This window comes from Rhopalosiphum maidis, chromosome 2 (genome assembly GCF_003676215.2).
Source record: "Rhopalosiphum maidis isolate BTI-1 chromosome 2, ASM367621v3, whole genome shotgun sequence".
Classification (NCBI taxonomy): Eukaryota; Metazoa; Arthropoda; class Insecta; order Hemiptera; family Aphididae; genus Rhopalosiphum; species Rhopalosiphum maidis.
The window spans coordinates 12429939-12450334 of record NC_040878.1 but is presented as its reverse complement, the minus strand read 5'-3'; the positions used below and the strand labels follow the sequence as shown (position 1 = coordinate 12450334).

Genomic DNA, 20396 nt, shown 5'->3' with positions numbered 1-20396 from the left:
AAAAATATATAATAATAGTTAATCCTGGACTGACTGGACAACCTATAATGACTATTAATATTATAGTAAATTATAAATAGGTACCTAGTAATATAGTACATATAAGTATAAGTAGTATATATAATACACAGTAAAAATTATTTTTTAAATAGTAATAAGCCGAGTTTTTTTGCTGATTTTTTCATTAATTTATATTTTTCTATTTCATTAACATAAACAACTTTCGTAAATTATTAATACTGGTTGTGTTTAACATTGATAGATTAGGTACCTTTGGAATTTCTACCTACGGATTGACATTTTGTATTACCCTGCTATAATACCTAACCAAGTTTACATATTATTCTCGATCGAATTTCTATCAATTATGGTAAATTCTTACAAAATATTTATATATTTAATTATTAAAAATTAAAAATTTAAAAACTCCTTATATTTTCAGAAATGTTGCTCAATTCACTATCAAAAAATCACTGTATGCTATACACGTATACAGTGATTCACCAAACATAATGACCCCCATTTTTTTTATTCAAAAATGATTTTATTCAAATTCTGATTCTTTGAAGTTTTAAATATAGTTAAAAATCTTATTTTCAAATCCTTAAACTTTTTGGTGATGCAATCTTCTGTTTTTCAAATGAAACCCCCCTTTTTATTGTATATTATTTAATTGATATATTTTATTATTTAATATTGATTAACCTGATTCAAAATTCAAACAGCTGTTTTTCAATTTTTAAAACATTAATCTTAAGGATAAAAGTCCTTAAAAATAGTTTTACAAAAACATAAAATAGATACAATATCAAATCTTAAATTGATTATACGAATCTAAGAAAAAAAGCCCCTTGCCAATATAATTATGCTCTATATTATTGATTTTGTTTATTATTTATATTAACATAATATATTGTCGTGCTTTAAAGAAATTTAATATAATAATATTTTTGTACTTTTACATCATATTTCTTTATTTATTGGAATCCGAATAATAATAACACGTAGGTTATAAATAGATCATATTAATCATAAAACAAAATATTCTATGAATATATAAAGTTACACAATAAAATAAGTAATATTTAAATAAATTTAAACAAATATCTAGATTTGTTAAAAAGTGAAGTTTTATTGGGAATATATCACGTTGTAGAGTGTTAAAAAAAATATACATATTTAATGAGAATTGACTTACTAATTACTGTAGAAAAAAACAGCATGATTTGTTATGGTAGTAACTAGTATGGTTATAACAAGGGTCAAGGAAGATACCGGAGTTTTGGGACACACAGATTTTGTACGAGGATTTTACTTGAGGGCTTTTTTTTCCGAATAACAGTATTATACTTGGGCCATTTTTATAATTATTAATATTGATAGAGTAATATAAATTATTCAAATGTTCAAATAACCATAACTCCTATATATCTTTCAAATTAATTATTAATTATTATGGACCTTATTACCTAAATACCTAATAGACCTATTATTCTTAGTTATAATGCAATAATTACCATTCGTTTGAATTTTAATTTAGGTATATTTAATAAACATCTACATTTTCGGAAAAAGTATCCGCTAAATAATTTGCTGTTAAAAAATGAAGGAGGTTTGTCATTTAAAAAATAGAAATTTGTTTCTTCATGTGATACTCCTTAAGTAGTAAAAAATGTCAAGAATTTTAAAACATGGTCTTCAAATAAAGATATTTTAAAGAAGAAAAAGCCCAAAAGGGGCAGGGTGAACATGTTTAACGGAGCTTTCGTATGAAGCCGTAAATATAAGTTTTATATGTGTATAACATAGTAACAAACTAAAAACCCTATAGTGGTCGTTATGCCACGATTTAATTATATAACCATAGATAATTTGATAAGGACACACGAGTTTAGGAAATGACTAACAAGTACGTATGATGCTTATATCTAAATACTATTGAGTTATAATCAAATAACTGTTCACTGTGCTTATTTAATGTAAACACGTGAACATTGAATAAACATGCACCTCGAGTATAAGACATATTGTCTTATTGTTGTTTTTTATAATATAAATTATTATAATACATAATATACTGATATGATTATATATTATATTTATATAACCATATAGTTAATATAACTATACTATTAATCCATTAATATTATAACCAGTTTTTACAATATGGTGTTATAATTTATCATACTAAATTATTAACTTTCAATTATATCTTTAGTAAAATATACTAAAAGATATTTAGAATTCCATGTTTTTAAATCAATTGACTCAACTAAATATTTACACAATTTTAACAGTGTATGCAATTTATACTAGCTACATGCCAATGTGAAACATTAAACTTTATCAATGTGTTAATTATTAATAGGTATCACTAAAGACATTACTCATCAATATAAAGTATTTTATATGTCATAAAGGTATTCTCAGGCATGATACTAGCATACATTGAAAGTAAGCTATGTATTTGTAGTAAACGGGTAAAACTTTAAGCACTTGATTTATTTATAAACCCCTTCTATTATTAAAAGATTTAATTTATATATTCTTTATAATAAGTCTATATATTTTTACATTAAATTATTTGGTAATGCTAATTTAATAATTTTCCAATTTAGTATTAGTTTTAAAATATTTAATATGATTTAGTGCAATTATCTAGACACCTGAAAACATATATGAAACCAAATTAAACCACTTATATCAAACATTCATAATATAATGTATTTAACAACATTCTCAAAAGGGAGGTTAAGGTCCAAAAATTCAATTGAAATTTAATCGTTAAAAAATATTTATAACATTAAAATTAAATTTAGTCTAATAAATAATAATAGAAATTTAAAATTATATTGAAATGATTACATAGGTAAATTGCTTTACAAAATTTAAAAAAAAAATATTAGGTGCTAGATAATATTATTATCTAAATGTTATGTTATGCATTAGGAAGTTGATAACAATACACACAGATATGACATCTTTATAATTTTTTTTTTTTTTAATATACAATATCATATATCATGGATATACATGAAAAAAAAAGCCACCTAAAAGCGACCCTTTATAAAATATTTAAATTGGATAGATTTTTGTTTTTTAACCATACAATCTATACATTAGTCTTAACATAAAATAAAAAAATATATAACAACAAAAATGTGTTATATTTAGATTAATATTTAAAGTTCACATTGTCATATGATCAGGATTCATTATTTGACAATAAGTAATTAATAATGAATTAACCATCTAATCAAATAAGATATTGTATTCAGTAAATTAATGAATCTTTATTAAATTGTATATTATTGTATACAATACATATTATTTATTTTAATTAATATAATAATAAATATTACGTTGTACTTATATTATATTTGATATATGTATGGTGTAAAATAAAAATATCAACTCCAAGTTTCAGTTTGATAAAATCCTTTAGTTTCCATCATATCTATAGTATTTAAATGTTTGTTTTTTGTAAGTATATTTATAAATACATTTTTAACTGCAGTTGGCATGTCTTTTGCATTTCCAGCAACAAATACATAACATTCTTTACTAGAAAGTAATTTAAATAATTCTTCTTCATTTTGTTCTAAAATGTGCTGTACATAACTGCAAAAACAAATAAATGTACTTATTTGATGAAATAAAAATAAAAAAATATTTAAAAATTACATTTTATGATCTTGATCTCTTGAAAATGCAGTATACAATGACAGTTTTTTATCTGACACTAATTTTTCCCAATCATTAACACAATGGAAATCACCCAATTTATTTCTAGCACCAAAATATAAATGTAATGTTTTTGCATTGCCACATTTCTTAGCTACAGCTTCATGCACAAAACTTCGAAATGGTGCTACACCAGTACCCGGTCCAATCATTATAACATTACATGACTAAAAATAAAAGATTTAGAAATACCACAATATTACTTAATTTTGTCTAAACTAATTTATATTTTATTAGTTAAATATTTACTTGACTATATGGAAACTGAAAAGTTCCTTTCTGAATCCAAACTGGGATTTTATCACCAATGTTCAAACTAGCAAGCCATGTAGAACACAAGCCAATTCGTTTAGCCAGCAATTTTGTCTTATATTTAACAACAGCAACAAGTAAATGTATTTCATTTATATGTACCTAAAAGAAAAACAATTAGTAAATAATTAAAACTAAATAATTTTATAAAATGTATATTCAAAATTAACTAAATATTATGATAAATTGAACCATGGTTTTAAAATTTAAAGGAATGCAACTAATAGTTTAATTACAAATTATATTGTTGTATTATATATAGTATATTTTAATATATGTGTTCTCTTTTGGAAAGGAGCCTGGAGCATAATCTGTATTTTTAAACACAAACTATTTCATAGTAAAAATAATATCTGGAAGCATATAGTTCAGTTGATCATAAATTTAATCTTATTTATATTAAAGTTTATCATAATGCTATGTATTTATTAATTTATTAGTAAATAAAAACTCACAGATGGTGCTGATGCAATTGAAAAGGCTCTTGGGCGTATTGGAGAAAAAATTTCAAAAAGGTATTCTAAAGTTAAATTAGCTGTTGCATGAGGAAAATCAGCCAATACTTCTAGGATAGTTCTTCTTGGGCGATTACAATAACTATATAGTTCTTCTTGTCCTTCAGGAGTGGTGAATTCCTTCAGCTTTTCTTTTTCTAATTTACTGTCCGTGAAGTATGACAGCAATTGAAACGTATACCTATTTGGTATAATCTAGATAATTGTATTTATTATCAAAAATATATATATCATAAGAACTGAATAATATTTACATTTAAATCCCAATAGTATTTAGCACATTGATATAACGTAAATTGTTTACTCAAATTATAAGGTATAGGCATATCATCACTACATTGTGTTATATTCAGTATTGTGGCAGGATTTAGTTTTATATTCTTGTTATCATTAAGCAATTGAAAAAACTTGTTCACCGATGTCTCGGAGTTAACTGGACGAACCATTAAAACATCTCCAGGCGAATAATTAATGCTGTTTTCTGAATACTCAAATTTTAACAGTCGTACATCCTAAAAAAATGATTAAATAAATTTAATAATTATTATTTGTTTTTGTTGATAAATTAATTATAATTAGTAAGCATGTGTTGAGAAGAGTAATACGTATTGATTTACCTAAATATATAATTTTGGTCAGGTGTACTATAAAACTACAATTGATTATAAATTTAATATTATTTATAATCAATGGTACTAAACTACTATATAAAATAAATAAGTAGTAAGCAACAGCCTAAAAGGCTGACATCAGAAAACATGAATAATTTAATTTGAACTTTAAAGTTTAAATAACTATTATAATTCATAAAGTATCAATAAAAATCAAGTAAATATATTATAATTGTCACACTGATATTTTATAATAAGGGTTAATATCTATGGTAGTGTTTCTCATTCAGCAAAAATCAATTATTTTTAATTAAAATGTCAAATACTCCCAATAAATATTATTTTCAAGTATACTACTTATTTTTATGTATAATGCATAAAAAACAAATTACTTGAAAATGATTTTCAGCTGTTGTTCTTGTGTTTGATAAACAAGTGACTATTGTTGAATTTGGTTTTAAGTGATTGTTATTGGGCAACTTGTCATTTGTATGGGTAGAAATATTTGAATTTAAACATTGTACATTCCACCTAAATATAATTGTTTGTTAGTTGCAAACGTTGAAAGTTTAAAATATGCTATTGACTCATTTTATAATTTACTTTGGTGGTGGTAATGAATTGCGGTCAATAGGCGTTAATCCATCTGTAAGCGGATGTTTTTCAATTAATACATTCCATAAATTATCTATCCATGGATCAATAACAGCAAATGCTCCAATATCATGTTGGTCATCAGCTAACCCAATATCACATATTGGTCTTCCTCCTAATTGTAAAAGTCTTCTATATAGTTTTTTAGCAACATGATTGAATTTTATATATGAGCTATCTCCCAAACCCAAAACAGCAAACCTACAGTATTTGTAAAATGATATTCAATAAAATATAATAGTAAATTGTTTATACAATAATACTTTTATTTAACACATTAACTGCACACATACGCCAGTGGCCAGTTGGCATTTTATATACAATATACATTACAGTAGGCCAAAATAATATTCTCTTAAGAGGATGCTGACACAGGCACAGTATTGTGATAAGCCAGGTCATTGTGATCTATTTCTGATGTTCATGGTTTAAATGTTATGTTATTATGTTAAATCACAACACAAGTTAATTTACAGTCTTTTTATTAAATTGGTTGTGATTCTGAAGTTCCGCCAAGCTAACGAAAAGCATTTGATATAAGTGGTAAAAGAATATGGTGCAGCACTTGGACTTCTGAATGGTGATTAAAATACAGCGTCAGACGGTGTAGGTATTTGTATTATAATTTTAAAGCTAGTTACAATAATTTAAAATTAAAAAAAAAAGTTTTAAAATTTTCATAACTTGTTTCATAATTAAAATATCTATGAAATCTAAAAAATAATCTTATTTTTAAGTTTTATAATAGGTCAATTTACTTTAATTTTAAAAATAATAGAGTAAAATAGAATACTGTGAACAAAAAATTGTCATGTACATTTGCAAGACAAAGAAAATAAACATGTGTGACTTCCTCAAAACTTTAGAGTCTAAAGTTCTTAGATCTATGTTATTATGTCATTAAAAATAAGTAATTCATTTTCTTAAAACATAAGATATATTAAGTAAGAAACAACTTTATTCTAAAAATTTGTATTTTTATACACCTAAAATATTTACTCTTGAATTAAATATAATATGAATCATAACCATCTTACTGCCGAATAGTAAGTGAAAATATATATAAAATCACAAAAATTCCTACCTCTATATATTATCAGTAAATTAGCCCTTATTTGATATTGTATATTGCTTGCTTACTGAAATTTAAATTCTAACTGTATAAACTCATTAGATATTATTTTAAAATACATACAACTAACATTAGGATTGCAGTATACGTTAAAAAACAGGTGTGTATTTAACGTGTTAACTTTAATCTTCAGTAATGGGAAAGTTTACTTACTCAACATTAGTTAAAGAATTAGAAGGTAAATTTTTTCTTAATAGAAATTTCCAAGTAGTTTTCATATTATCTGGTTGATCACCTTGTCCAGTAGTTGAACAAACAAAAATTATTTTTTTTTCAAAAATTAATTTATGAATGGGATAGTCATCAATTGCAATAACAGGTCCACTATAATGCAACCTAAATACAAAATAAAATATATAATTAAATTTTAAAACTTATTTATTATATTGATAGGTGGATATCAAAAGTACAAATAAAATAAGAATATAGTTAGTTTTATTAATTTATTTCCTATATTAATTTAATTATTAAAGGCTTAAGTGTCCTAATTTTTTTTTCTGAATTATTTGAACTAATATAAAGTTTAGATACCATTTTGATTCTCTCCAGATCCTTTCAGCAACTTCCTGGGCACATCCAGTTTGACTACCATACAATATGAGAATACGACGACCGTTGTCCATTATGTTTTTATTTTTATAGTCACAAGACTGCGTTTTTTTCTTACTGCGAAAACATTGAACTATTTAAGTATCGAATAGTACTATAGTATAAATGTAAAATAGTCAAAAATTATGTATCTACTAACTACCGAACTAAATTAAAAATAAATGTTAAATGTTGACTATGTTCAAAGACTAATGGTTCATGCCTTATAAATGTTTAATGTTTTCATCCTTTCCTGTAAATATAACCAGTATAACAGTAATTTTACAGTATTATTATTCTGTGATAATACAAATCTTATCTACAGCTGTTACCCTCTAAAGGCTGTACATACGGTACAATTACAGCGGACACCAATATGATGATTATTAAAATCCGTGATTTCATTGGACGCAGCGATCACCGATTCTTTTTCTTTGATACTGCGAACTATAAATCCTAGGTCCGAAGGTGTACGTTTTTTACTCTTCGAAATTGTAGAAATAAATTTTTTTGTGTAAACTGTAAGTAATTGACTTTATCAAAATGTCAATTCTTAAAAATGGAATGAAACTACTGATGAACAGAGTAAGTACGATAATGCGTAAATTATAATAGGTAGTAATGGTAATATATATTTATATTTTTGTTTTATTCTGTAACTTATTCGTAGTACTTTTCCAACACATATTATTATATTTTAATAATGTATGTATTTTTTTTGTACAGTCAGCTCAAAATGCATTGGGAAATAAATGTCTCCACACTCCGTCATCATTGGTACAATTAATTTCTAATATTTGAATAACTACAACTTTTATTAAATCATTTTGTACTCATTTCTAGGACGCCGCTAAAACTGTTGGCATAAAATCACCGATTGCTAGGGCATTTGCTTCTGGTGAACCAAATGAAGTAAATAAATAAATTGTTTATCTGTATTTTGTTTTTTTACATAAATTATTTATTTTACAGGATAAGTTTTCTAACATCCCAGCTGAACGAATTACATGCACATTAATTCCTGGTGATGGAGTCTATCCTGAATTGATGAATTCTGTTCAAACTGTACTAAAAGCAATTGGAGCCCCTATTGATTTTGAAACCATATTATTTTCAGAAGTACAACATTCTAGCAGTGCTCAAGTTGAAGATGTCATCAAATCAATCAATCGCAATAGAATTTGTTTGATGGTAATTAATATGTTGTCATTCTTGTTTTTTTTATTTTTTTTTTTCAAATAGTCAATGTTATACAAGTTAAATTTATTATATAGGGTGCATTAATGAGTCCTGATGTTAGTTATTCTGGAGAACTTCAAAATTTACATATGAAACTCAGGAAAGGTTTAGATTTATATTCTAATGTTGTTCATGTAGTTTCATGGCCGGGAGTTGCTTCTAGACATAAAAATATAGACATGGTAATTATTCGTGAACTTACGGAAGGAGAATATTCAGCCCTTGAACATGAATCAGTTGATGTAAGTAATACATTTTTTGTTCATTTATTATTTATGTATTAAATATTTTATTATTTTTAGGGTGTAGTTGAGTGTTTAAAAATTGTTACTGCTTCAAAATCTCAAAGAATAGCGAAATTTGCTTTTGATTATGCCATTAGAAATAATCGTGAACGTGTTACATGTGTTCATAAAGCTAACATTATGAAACTTGGAGATGGTTTGTTTTTAAAAAGTTGTTCAGAGGTGAGTTGATAATCTATTAAATGTAAAAACTATTTAAATACTAAAAAATAAAAAATAATACATTTTTTAAATTAAGTATTGTTTAGTTAACTGTGTTTTCTTGTTTTAAGATCAAACGACTATATCCCAGTGTCAACTTTGAAGCTATGATTGTTGATAACTGTACTATGCAGATGGTATCCAATCCTCAACAGTTTGATATTCTAGTCATGCCCAATTTATATGGAAACATATTAGATAACTTGGCGGCCGGTTTAGTAGGTGGAGCAGGTGTTGTTGCTAGCTCATCTTTCAGTCCTGAATGTGCTGTGTTTGAACCAGTAAATATCATGTTTAATTAGTAAATGCATTTTTATTAACTTTTAATAATACTCTTAGGGTGCAAGACACGTATTCCAAACTGCTGTTGGTAAAAATATTGCTAATCCAACTGCAATGTTGATGTGTGCATCTAAAATGTTAAGACATGTTAATCTACAACATTATAGTGAATCTATACGAACTGCCATTAGAGAAGTACTTGCTGCTGGAAAAGTAAGTAACGTTAAAATACTGTATTCGTAATTTAAACTAAAATGTAATTATTGTATTAATTATATAAATTTTAATTTTAATCACATTTTAATTAAAAGTTTAAAAACAATTTTAACAACTTTTAGGTAAGAACGAGGGATTTAGGTGGTTCAAGCAGTACTCATGAATTTACTGATGCAGTTATAAAAGCTATTGTTTAAATTATTATTATTACCTTATTTTTGTGAGTTCAACATTAAATTTTCTTGTAATAATAATTTGATTTCTCATTTTAGCTTATTTTTATCAGTTATACACAGTATTATTGATATAGATTACATACTTTAAAAAATGTATTGTAAATCTAGATAACAATTTTATCGAAAACTTAAATACTTCCTTTAATGTTGTAATTTCATTAACTATTATTTATTAAAGTTAATATTTAAAAACATATTTATATAAAATTTTGTAATTAGACTAACGCATATTAAAATACTATTTGAAAAGTTTTTTATGAACTATTAAAAGTACATTTAAAAGTTACACTACAATTTTGTGTTTTAAATACTTTTAAGACAATTTTATAAAATATATTTTAGATATATGAAAAAATATTTATTAAAAAAAATTTCAGTTAATAATTGTACTTAAAATAATATTAAATTATTATATTATTGTATTGAAACCTAATTGCTTAACTTTAAGAATACTGAATAGTCTCATTTAAATAAATAAATAAATAATAAATCACAATTTATTACACTGTAATTATTAGTATTAGTTAATCTGTTTTTATTATAAGAATTGATCAGCAAAATACCAATTATACTTTATTATCATAAATTATTTAACATATTGTTATAATGTATACAGAATGATGTATTTTAGTATTAAATAAAATCTTATTTAACTATCACTTTTAAATGTTTTCATTGTTTAGTCGCTATTATAGGTCTTTGAAAATGAATAGGTACATTACAGATTCTATACCTCCTTTTCACAAAAAAATAAAATATAAGTTAAATAAATTGTTTATATTTTTGAAAATACTACATTGCAATTTTTGGATAATTTACAATAGTTTAGCTAGTTTTAATAAACGTTTTTAAAGGTTGTCTTATGTTATTTTTGAGACAATTTTTAATATCTATATTGGTCGAATAATAATTTTAGATAGTTTAATTACAAAAATATAATCAAACAGCGAAAATGATAATATTAATATATAGTGAACATTGCAAGTATCAAAGGTAATTTGTTTAGACTGTTTAGAGTTAAACTAAAAATAACAAAATCAATTTTGTCAAATATTGGAGTGACATAAAAATTCTTATTTATCTAGAATATAAGAAAAAAGTACAGCAACTTTTAATTCCGATCTAAAAGTTCTAAATCCAATTTGCTATCCAAAACCACCCTCAAAGTTGATAATTAAGGCATTTTAAGGACTACTTTTGTGTACATATACTGCATATGATATACAGTAAAAAACATACATAATTGTAAAATCAATATTTTAATTATACCGCTCAGAATCTGAAAAACATAAAATTCATAATATTACATTGGACTATTGAAATAGGATAAAATCAAAGATTAGGCTTCTTACGATTAGATGAAATTAGATAAAATTCTCCTTTCAATGTTTATAATATGTGTAAGGTGTTTTTACTGTTAACAATAAACCCCATTCAGTAGAGTAATCTGTATTACTAGAAAAACGAAAGCTTAAAAATACACAATCACGTTCCAAATTTATTTTTATTTATTAGTAGTCGTCAGTCGATACGTATCATGTAATTATACAAAACATCTTAAATTTGTATCGAAGAATTTGTTGCCTACCCTATCAATTTTAAATTAAATCTAAACTTTGTTGAAAAATCTATTAATAGTTTATTACTTCAACGCTTTCAACTGGGGTTAAACTAAAACAAAAGCATTCCTGCGTCTTTGTACTTTGGTACAATGTTTTGTAATTTATTGAGAAAAATACAATGTTTATATCATTGACCTATTAAAATAAATTATTATAGGTCAATGGTGTATTAACATTATAAACATATATTTGAAAATTATTCATTCCAAAACTATTCCTTGGATTGAGTAACCCAAACCCAAGGCGGCAAGGCATCTCATTAAATATTGACCCTGTTTTTTTTTATTACATACATTTATTATATACCTTTTCTGCACAATGTTATCAATGATTTTTTTTTTTTGCAATAACTAGTGATAACATTTAAGATATTAAACAAATTCAAAACATAACATTTTGGCAATGTATTTTAGTTTTTTATTACAAAATATCAAATAGCAAAAATTTTTATTAACCTTTTACAATTTATATTCCTTCTGTTCCTGTTTAAATAATGATTGACACGAAACTAACAATTCGATAGATACTAAGTAGTTTAACAAGTCACACAAAAATGCCTCACATGCAACACATTGATGAGTTGATCAGAGAATATTTTTTATTTCGAGGATTTACAAACGCATTAAAATGGTTTGATTTCGATGTGAAACTTGATAAAGATAAAGGATTTCGAGTAAGTGATACACCGATGTATTTGTGTATACACCTATTTGATATTTATCGATAATAATTATTAATTATGCTGCTCATAAGATAATGTATTTAGTATAATGATGCATTAATACATCATAAGCATTTTAAAGGCATTATTCTAACCTAAACGTTAATAATTAAAACAATTATTAATTTTTTTAAGGTGGATAAGCTAGTTGAACAAATATTGCAGTTAGTTTATTCCTATGATTTGTCTACAATTAGAGAACTCTGGACACATTTTGAAAATAAATTATTTTCGAAACTAGATCAAGACATATCTTATGGTTTGTATTTTTTCAATTTATATTGAGATTTTTTATAAGAATATCTTTATTTTCAGCTGTAAAAAAATTGGAAAATAGTTTGTTCAAATTTTACCTTATTCATGCATTAACTAATAACCGTTCAGACAAAGTAAACGAGTTCCTTACAAAAATGACCAATGATCTACAGTTACAAAGTGAATGGAAAGATTGGTTTAGTGAGTTAATTTTTTTTATTTAGTTATGTAATTAATGATTTTAAAATAATGATTTATATTGTATATGTAAGTGTTGCCATACTTGAAAAATATTGAAGATAATCCATTGTTTGCTATTTACTTCACCAAGCAGTGGCAAGATTCATTTTTTATTTCTTTACATAATTTTCTCTCCATTGTCTATCAAGTAAGTAAATACACTACACAAGCTTTTATTTATGTAAGAAAAAACCATCGCTAAAATGTATTAACTTTTTGAATAATTACATTGAATATATTGTATAATTCAGTAGGTAATGTCAAATTAAATATTCTATTAATTTATTGATTTACTTAAATTTTTCTTGTTTACTATAGTGCTGTCCTAATTAAAAAAATGTATAATATTTTTATTGTTCAATGAATATTTAGTATATTATATGAATTGCTTGTATTTTTTAATTTATTTGTTTATACTTAAATATAATCTTAAGAACATATTTTAATCTACAGTTAAAATTTTGAATTACTAAATTTACAATGCTGGATTAGAAGTTTATTGTATTATTACTTAAAATCAACCAATTTATTATTTATCCAAAAATAACAAATTTTTTTTTTTTTACTTAGATTATTCCTCGGCCTAGTTTATGCAACTATGAAGATGACGCAAACAAAATTCGCAGACTTCAAGATGAAATTGATACCCTTAAACAAAAACTCACTGATGGAGTTACTCAACCTAAATACAACACAGTCAGTGGATCACTTCATACTCAACCGCTAGATATAATTGATGATTTCTATACAGTGTCTCAGTAATAAAATAATAAAATTGTATTACACTTGGTTAGTTATATTATATGTTAATATACTATTCTTTTCTAGGGAAACATTAAAGAATACTAATACTGATACATCCATGAAATCCTTGAGATCTCTTATCAGAACTATCGGTGGATTGCCTACAAGCCCAATTCTTGGTAAACAAGTTAACATGAAGCGTATATCTCAACCAATTCCTACTGCTACTGCTACTGCTACTATTTCTACTGGTGATTGAATTAAAACATATTAAATTAACAATCTGGATGTTACAGAATAATCATAAATTAATTTTAGATATGAGTTATAAGAAACATGTAGGAACTAATTCAAAACTCAGTACAAGCTTATCAACTTCTCCCTCATCTTACATAATGATTAAGCCTGGAAATACTAGGTGAGGATATTTATTTGTGAACAGTCATTTGGATAATAATCAATTTTAAAAGTAATTATAAAAATTGATTTATTCATTGTACAGTGAAAGTAGCCGTAGAACTGTATCAAAGCGATCAATATCTTTAGAACGTGATTCCACTAGAAGTAGAGGTCCTCGGGATGCCAGCTTAGATAATTTAGACAAAAGACAACACAAAGTCCCACCATTCCTTTTGCTTAGTCAAGTAAGTTAAAATTAAGAAAAATAATATTTTTAGTTTTATTATGTACATATCAAACAGTTTTTTATTATTGACAGGAATCTTTTAATGAACATAAAACGAAGATTACTCAATGTTGGTTTAACATGTCTGGTTCACTTATATCTAGCACAGATGCTGACGGTTATTTGAAAATTTGGTCAGCTGCCCCATCACCAAAGTAATTTAACTTATTCAATATATTATCTAATTTTAATATAATAATCTTTATTATATTAATTTATAGAGTAATCGGATCAACTAACTTGAAAAAAGTTGTATACAGCTTGGATTGGTTCAAAACTAATGATCGTTATACATTGCTAGGGTGTGACGATTGTTCAATAATTTTATATGATGCTAAAGAAATGAAAAGCTCTTGGGAACTGAATCCATTTAAACAATCGACAAATTTGAAAATACAATGTGTTAAATGTGGTCCTTCAGATTCTACATTTGTTTGTTCACTTATTTCTAAAGACAACAATAAATTACTTTTATATGACGTCAAAACCAAAAAAATTGAAGTATGGCCTCGTGTATTCAATATTATTATTCATTATTTTGAGATATTTTTATAAAAAGTATGGTCTAATGACTATTTTTATAGAGACAACTTATACTGGGAAACGATGATGTAGCTGTTACATGTTGTGCCTATAATCATAATGGTCAATTGTTGTATGCGGGATGTGCTGATGGATCAGTACGTACAGTTGATCTTAGACATAGCGAAATTGTTGATCGTTGGACCCCACATACCGATCGATTGATGCGTCTACAGTTATCTCCTGATCATAATGATTGTTACACATTAGGAGCTGATAACAAAGTAATTTATATTTGTAATATTAACATTACTTTATTATTACAATAAATTGTATTTTGCCCTTTAGATTTGTCGCACTAGTATGAATGGTAATAAGCAGTCATGTGTATGGGAAGTAAATATTAAGAAAGACAATCCACTCCAGCCCAATGCATTTATGAGTCAAGCATTTACATTAGATCAGTCTGGTGGTTATATGCTACTATGCCATAGTCAAAATAATGGCGGAAATATATATAAAGTAATAATTTACTTTTATACTTACATTTTACATAACATATTGATACATTTTTAATTTCTTTCTAGTCTTTCAGCTATATAATGTGTTTTTGTGTGATTGTATACATAATATTTTAGGAAAGTCAGTTTATAATGTTACTTATAATTGTAATTTATTTAATAGATAACAAGTACTGGATTAAATGTTGTCTTGTCTCTGAAAGAGCATCAAAGCATTCCAGTTGTTTGTGACTGGTCATCTCTAAATCAATGCGGTACTTGTGTAACTGGTTCAGATGATGGAACTTTATGTATATCTACACTTCTGACTCCATAATTAAAATTTGGACGCGTGCATTATTATCATTGTAATATTTATGATGTAAAAACTATCTCAATATAATTTATTATACAATTATTTATATACATAAGAAATAATTTTAAATTTGTATTTATTCATAAGCAATATTTACATGTAATTCATCTTTGAACAATTAAAATATAATATCAATAACCATATTTTTCATTTAGACTAGTTCGTCCATCTCCAGTTTGATCAGCTGGTGGTTTCCAAATCATGTTTCCAAAATCTTCCAATTTGTCTTTTTCCAAAGTTTTAGCTATTATCTAAACACATAAAACTATGATTAATAATAGATTAAATATTTTAACGGTTATAACTTATAAGCAACCAAATTATTAAGCAGGCCAAATTTGTCCACCATCAGAACACAGTAAAAATAGTAAAATTTATTTCTTTTGCTTTTAAATTACCAACCAATGACAATATTTAAAACAATTGTGATATTCTGGTGATATACTAATAAGCCATTTATTATATTCTTATTTGTGTGCTATCTGTTTAATTAACTGATGGGCAATAGCTATTAAAAATTAACTTTATCAGTATGCTGCAAGCCCATAATTGAAAATAATAATAATTTATATATAAATTTAGAATATCCCCTGCCATTTTCTCAGAATCGACATTGAAAATTTGAGCACTAATTATTATTATTATTAATATTTCATGTTTAATATTTATCAACAAAATATGACTAATCGTGGTTGAAATATACTTATATATATATACCTATATATTTCAACCATGTGACTAATTGTCACAGACTTGTGTTTTTTCTGCATAATAAAAATATCCATCTACTCGTATGAATAAATATTTTCTTGGTGAGCAAAAAAATATTTAAAATAAAGGAATATCCTATATTCCCTCTTGGTAAAAAAAAATAAGTCATAGCAAATTTAATTTTTGTAAATATTTTGATAATATGAAACAAAGCATAACATATTTTAAATTTAGAAATTAATAACATTTTTAAGTAATTATATCTTACATACTTTTTTATCTTTTTTCTCTAACTGTTTTTGTCTCTTCTCTGCTTCTTTCAATTCTTTCAACACTTTTTCTAAAAAAAAGGATTATCAAATATATTATATTAGAGACTGAAAAGTGTGTAAACAATTTATATAGTTAATATATAGACAAAAATACCATTCTATCTGAATACTAATTACACAGGAGAATGTTGATAAATATGATGAAATTCATTCATTTCTAACTACAAATTACTACAATTCTTTTACATGATTATGAGTAGGGCCCGGATTTCAATGCAAAGTACATATTTTTTTGGTTGATATTACACGATGCTTTCTTAGTACATAACTCATTCCATGTAACTAAGGTTTCAAAGTTAAAAATTGTATTTTGCATTTTTTTTGCATATTTTGATGTTTTTTCATTTTTAGCATTATTGGGTAATTTTATTGGTTTTTAATGTATATTTGATCAAAATACGATAAAATTTAGCCTATTCAAAATAATCTAAAAATAAATTATTTTCTTGATATTTAAGTAGGTGTATCGGGTTTTTCCATACATGTATTTTGTAAAATATTATTGTTGAAAGCAATGCTCAAAATTTAGTAAGTACAATAGGCTTACTTAGAATTTTAATTTTACATACATTTTAATGTATATTTTGGTATATTTAGAATCAATAATATTTCTCCAAAATGGCCAAAATATATGTCAATATAAAGTCATTATTATTCATTTCAAATTTTCAGTTTTTTTTTTTAATAAAATAATAAATAATAATTATAGCTTATAAATAAATTACAAATTAAATTTAAAAAAATATATGGCATTTTAAGGTCATTTTTATGGTAAAATATATTTTTTAAGGGCATTTTTGGCTATTTTTTAGAGCATATTTTTATGGTTTTAAGTGCATTTAAATCCAGACCCTAATTTTGAGTATTTATGACTGGTTATTATTTTTTAATTCAATAATAATACCTTCTGCTTCATTTAGGTCACTTTTTTCTTTATTTATGACTTCTACTTTTTCTTCAACATTGGGTTTTATTTTTGTATCAATTTTTTTTACTTCTTTTGGTATTGTTGAAGTTATAGGCGTTGGACCATTATTAATTTTTGGATTTACTTTAACCGCTTCTTCTACTTTGGGTGTAAGTTCTATCTGAGGTTTTGTTAGTTCTAGGTAAAGTAGTCGGTCGTACAATATTAATAATTTTTCTTAATTTTTCTTCTTCTATTTGTAGTTCGTTAATTTTAATCTGTAAATACACAAAAAACAGAATAAAATATAAATAATAACAAATAACTATGAATACTGTACTTTCAATCTTTTGATCTCAATTTTATCAACAGTTTTATAATTTCTGAGATCAGACATATAAGACTCTAAAGAGTCTTCGTCATTAGTTTCACCATACTCTTTAGTAACATTTTTATTTAATCTGTTTAATTTATTTTTGTTGTGTTTAAGATCAGCAATTAGAAGTTTATGTTTCTCCATCTAAAAAAAAGTAGTAATACAATCTAAATTAAATATTAATTTTATAATATCACAATTGTCAACATAAATTCATTTAATTATACAATTTACTTACCAATGTTTCATAAGTATCAACGGTTTCAGCAGTTTTACCAAATTTTTTCATTCTTTTTTTGCGCTTTGCATCAATATCTCCTGTACGATCTAAGAAATTATCATCATCGCTGTCGTAAAAGTCTTCCTCTTCCCAATTTTTTTCTTTGCGTTTTCTACTTTCTACAATACAAAAAGGTTATTGTAAAATTAAAAAAATATATATTTTTAAAGCAAATATATTTACCATGTGTAGATTGTCTTAAAAGTCCATACATATCTAAAATTTTACATGCTTCCAATGCACAATGTGCAATTGCTTCTTTTTTTTTACCACTTATTGTAGCTTCAGCAATTTGTGGCCTTCCTGTAATGTTTGCTATTGGTAATCTAAAATAGATTTATTACAAAATATTTAAAAAAAAAAAAATTATTATTAATATTATAACTTACTCTATACGACATGTAAATGTTCCAAATCCTTTTTCTGATACATCATACTCCAATTCTTGCCCTTCTCTTTCAAACCAACCTTTCAATGTTTTTTTCGGATCATCTAAATATAATTGCTCGTTTTCTTTAGGAGCAAAAGGATTTTCTTTGGTATCTTCTTCTTCATTTGCATCTTCTCCTAAAATATAAATAAAACATTACATTAAAATAGGTAATTAGATCATTTTAATTTAAAGATTTTTAATTTAAGTAAAATAAAAATAAAAACTAGAACAAAGTAATAAAAATAATAATTGTCGATGAAAACATTTTTATATTTTGTATAATGAAAACGTGTATCCTTTGAAAGAAAAAGATATGTTTCATTTATAACCAATGGCATGATCAATATATTTATAAAATACAAACCCATTCCCCAATCAACACCCTGTTCCATTTTTTTTCTCTCTTCTTCTTCCCTTTTTAGTCTTTGCAACTCTTGTTCTCTTTCTCTTTGTTCAAGTTCTGCTTGTCGTTTAGCTTTTAATTCAGTAACAGTTAATTCAGATTCTTTTTCTTCATCGTCTGTAGGGCCTTGCAACAAATACATTCTAGTACTACCACCAAAACTAATCAAATGACCAACCTAAAAATAACATAATTGAAAATAAATATATATTGTATAATAAACAGTTAATCTGTATAGTATTAATAAACATAACATATGTATAAATACATTTTAAAACTTACATGAACTTTTACATAAGTTTTAGGCTTAATTCTTAAACGATTTAAGAACGTTCCATGAGTACTGTCCAAGTCATATAAATAAAATCCTCTATTTTCATCGCTGGTAGAAAAAGTTGAACGATACTGTAGGACTGCATGAAAACGTGAAATTGTTGGATGTGCCATTGTGACATGGCAATTATTTAAACGTCCAAAGCAATGAAATGATCGGCTTTCTAGTTGTATTGTACTTAACATTACACCAGATTTCAACTCCTAAATTAAAATTAAATATTAAACAACAATAAAAGCTTTAAATAAAATCGTAAATGCTAAACTATCAATTTTCAAACCTCTAAAAAATATTTATCTCCGGGTTTTCCGCCCCATGATGGTTCTTCATACGGAATAGGAATTTGAGAAGTTGCCTTGGAAACTTTTTTTGGTTGATCTATTTTTTGTTCAACACTAACTTGAGTATTTACCGCCACATTTGTTGTTGATGCCACATCACTGTCGTTGCTTATGTTGTCCTCACATATTACTGGTTTTTTGGTGCCAGGTCTAGGACCAAATAATTTTGGCACTTTGAACACAGGACCTTCTTTTTCGTTGTCCATGGTACTACACAAGTTTACTTGAGGTGTATGTGTGTTAGTCTGAGAAGTTATGTTTATTAAAACGTAAATAGCGTACAAAAAAATCTAATAGCTACTGATTACAAATATATTATGATTCTTCAGTTAATGAGATCCACAAATCAAACAGAATGAGTTAAAGAGAGCAATGAATGGATGATTATAATGGAGTTTGAATTAGGATATATTAACATTATTCACTATTATTTAGCATTAAGTATATAATATTTCAATTCATGTAATGTACTGTGTAGTAAACTGAACGTTTTCGAATATTTGTATTATCTATTATTATCAGTTTTCATGAATCAACAATGCTGTGTAAGATATAGATAAATGCTTAAACAATGGTCAC

At 25.3% G+C, this 20396-nt stretch overlaps 4 protein-coding genes across 6 annotated transcripts; 2 read left to right on the top strand and 2 right to left on the bottom strand.

Annotated features, from left to right (window-relative positions):
- Positions 1-3368: 3368 nt before the first annotated feature.
- LOC113553914 (NADPH-dependent diflavin oxidoreductase 1) lies at positions 3369-7866 on the bottom strand. 3 transcript variants are annotated; one of them, XM_026957491.1, is made up of 10 exons: positions 7717-7866; positions 7500-7634; positions 7122-7304; positions 5786-6037; positions 5575-5713; positions 4826-5083; positions 4512-4766; positions 3994-4158; positions 3685-3911; positions 3369-3621 (listed from the first exon to the last, which is right to left on the bottom strand). In XM_026957491.1, exons 2-10 carry the CDS (start codon positions 7589-7591, stop codon positions 3411-3413), a joined length of 1782 nt encoding a protein of 593 aa, XP_026813292.1. In that variant the 5' UTR covers positions 7592-7634; positions 7717-7866; the 3' UTR covers positions 3369-3410. The 3 variants fall into 3 exon arrangements, with proteins under 3 accessions (XP_026813292.1, XP_026813293.1, XP_026813294.1); XM_026957492.1 differs by having other exon boundaries at positions 7720-7780; XM_026957493.1 differs by lacking the exons at positions 7500-7634; positions 7717-7866 and having other exon boundaries at positions 5786-5951; positions 7122-7258.
- A 97-nt stretch (positions 7867-7963) lies between these two features.
- Positions 7964-10110, top strand: LOC113553915 (isocitrate dehydrogenase [NAD] subunit beta, mitochondrial). The gene is made up of 9 exons (XM_026957494.1): positions 7964-8141; positions 8283-8333; positions 8400-8468; positions 8529-8747; positions 8831-9037; positions 9098-9262; positions 9373-9582; positions 9641-9796; positions 9922-10110. The coding sequence occupies exons 1-9, from the start codon at positions 8100-8102 to the stop codon at positions 9994-9996; spliced, it is 1194 nt and encodes a 397-aa protein (XP_026813295.1). The 5' UTR covers positions 7964-8099; the 3' UTR covers positions 9997-10110.
- A 1932-nt stretch (positions 10111-12042) lies between these two features.
- Positions 12043-15782, top strand: LOC113553850 (WD repeat-containing protein 91). The gene is made up of 13 exons (XM_026957402.1): positions 12043-12330; positions 12514-12637; positions 12694-12834; positions 12906-13021; positions 13444-13631; positions 13702-13868; positions 13936-14035; positions 14120-14261; positions 14336-14457; positions 14524-14803; positions 14887-15108; positions 15173-15346; positions 15509-15782. The coding sequence occupies exons 1-13, from the start codon at positions 12211-12213 to the stop codon at positions 15659-15661; spliced, it is 2049 nt and encodes a 682-aa protein (XP_026813203.1). The 5' UTR covers positions 12043-12210; the 3' UTR covers positions 15662-15782.
- On the bottom strand, positions 15760-20328 carry LOC113553851 (kanadaptin). Its single transcript, XM_026957403.1, is given in 11 exon segments — positions 15760-15951; positions 16684-16751; positions 17648-17849; positions 17851-17928; positions 17991-18170; positions 18265-18425; positions 18490-18632; positions 18696-18873; positions 19104-19320; positions 19425-19679; positions 19757-20328. Coding segments are annotated over 11 exon segments (1869 nt in total). The 5' UTR covers positions 20024-20328; the 3' UTR covers positions 15760-15831.
- Between the last annotated feature and the right edge of the window lie 68 nt (positions 20329-20396).

Bases quoted from the DNA above. Each gene is read 5' to 3' on its own strand.
- LOC113553850 (XM_026957402.1), top strand. From the start codon at position 12,211: ATGCCTCACATGCAACACATTGATGAGTTGATCAGAGAATATTTTTTA. The intron at 14,458-14,523 runs GTAATTTAACTT...ATTAATTTATAG, and splicing joins TCAGCTGCCCCATCACCAAA to AGTAATCGGATCAACTAACT. The intron at 15,109-15,172 runs GTAATTTATATT...TTTGCCCTTTAG, and splicing joins CATTAGGAGCTGATAACAAA to ATTTGTCGCACTAGTATGAA.
- LOC113553915 (XM_026957494.1), top strand. From the start codon at position 8,100: ATGTCAATTCTTAAAAATGGAATGAAACTACTGATGAACAGA. The intron at 8,334-8,399 runs GTACAATTAATT...ACTCATTTCTAG, and splicing joins TCCACACTCCGTCATCATTG to GACGCCGCTAAAACTGTTGG. The intron at 9,583-9,640 runs GTAAATATCATG...TAATACTCTTAG, and splicing joins AATGTGCTGTGTTTGAACCA to GGTGCAAGACACGTATTCCA.
- LOC113553914 (XM_026957491.1), bottom strand. From the start codon at position 7,591: ATGGACAACGGTCGTCGTATTCTCATATTGTATGGTAGTCAAACTGGA. The intron at 7,305-7,499 runs GTATCTAAACTT...TTTTGTATTTAG, and splicing joins ATCTGGAGAGAATCAAAATG to GTTGCATTATAGTGGACCTG. The intron at 3,622-3,684 runs GTAATTTTTAAA...TTGTTTTTGCAG, and splicing joins AGAGATCAAGATCATAAAAT to TTATGTACAGCACATTTTAG.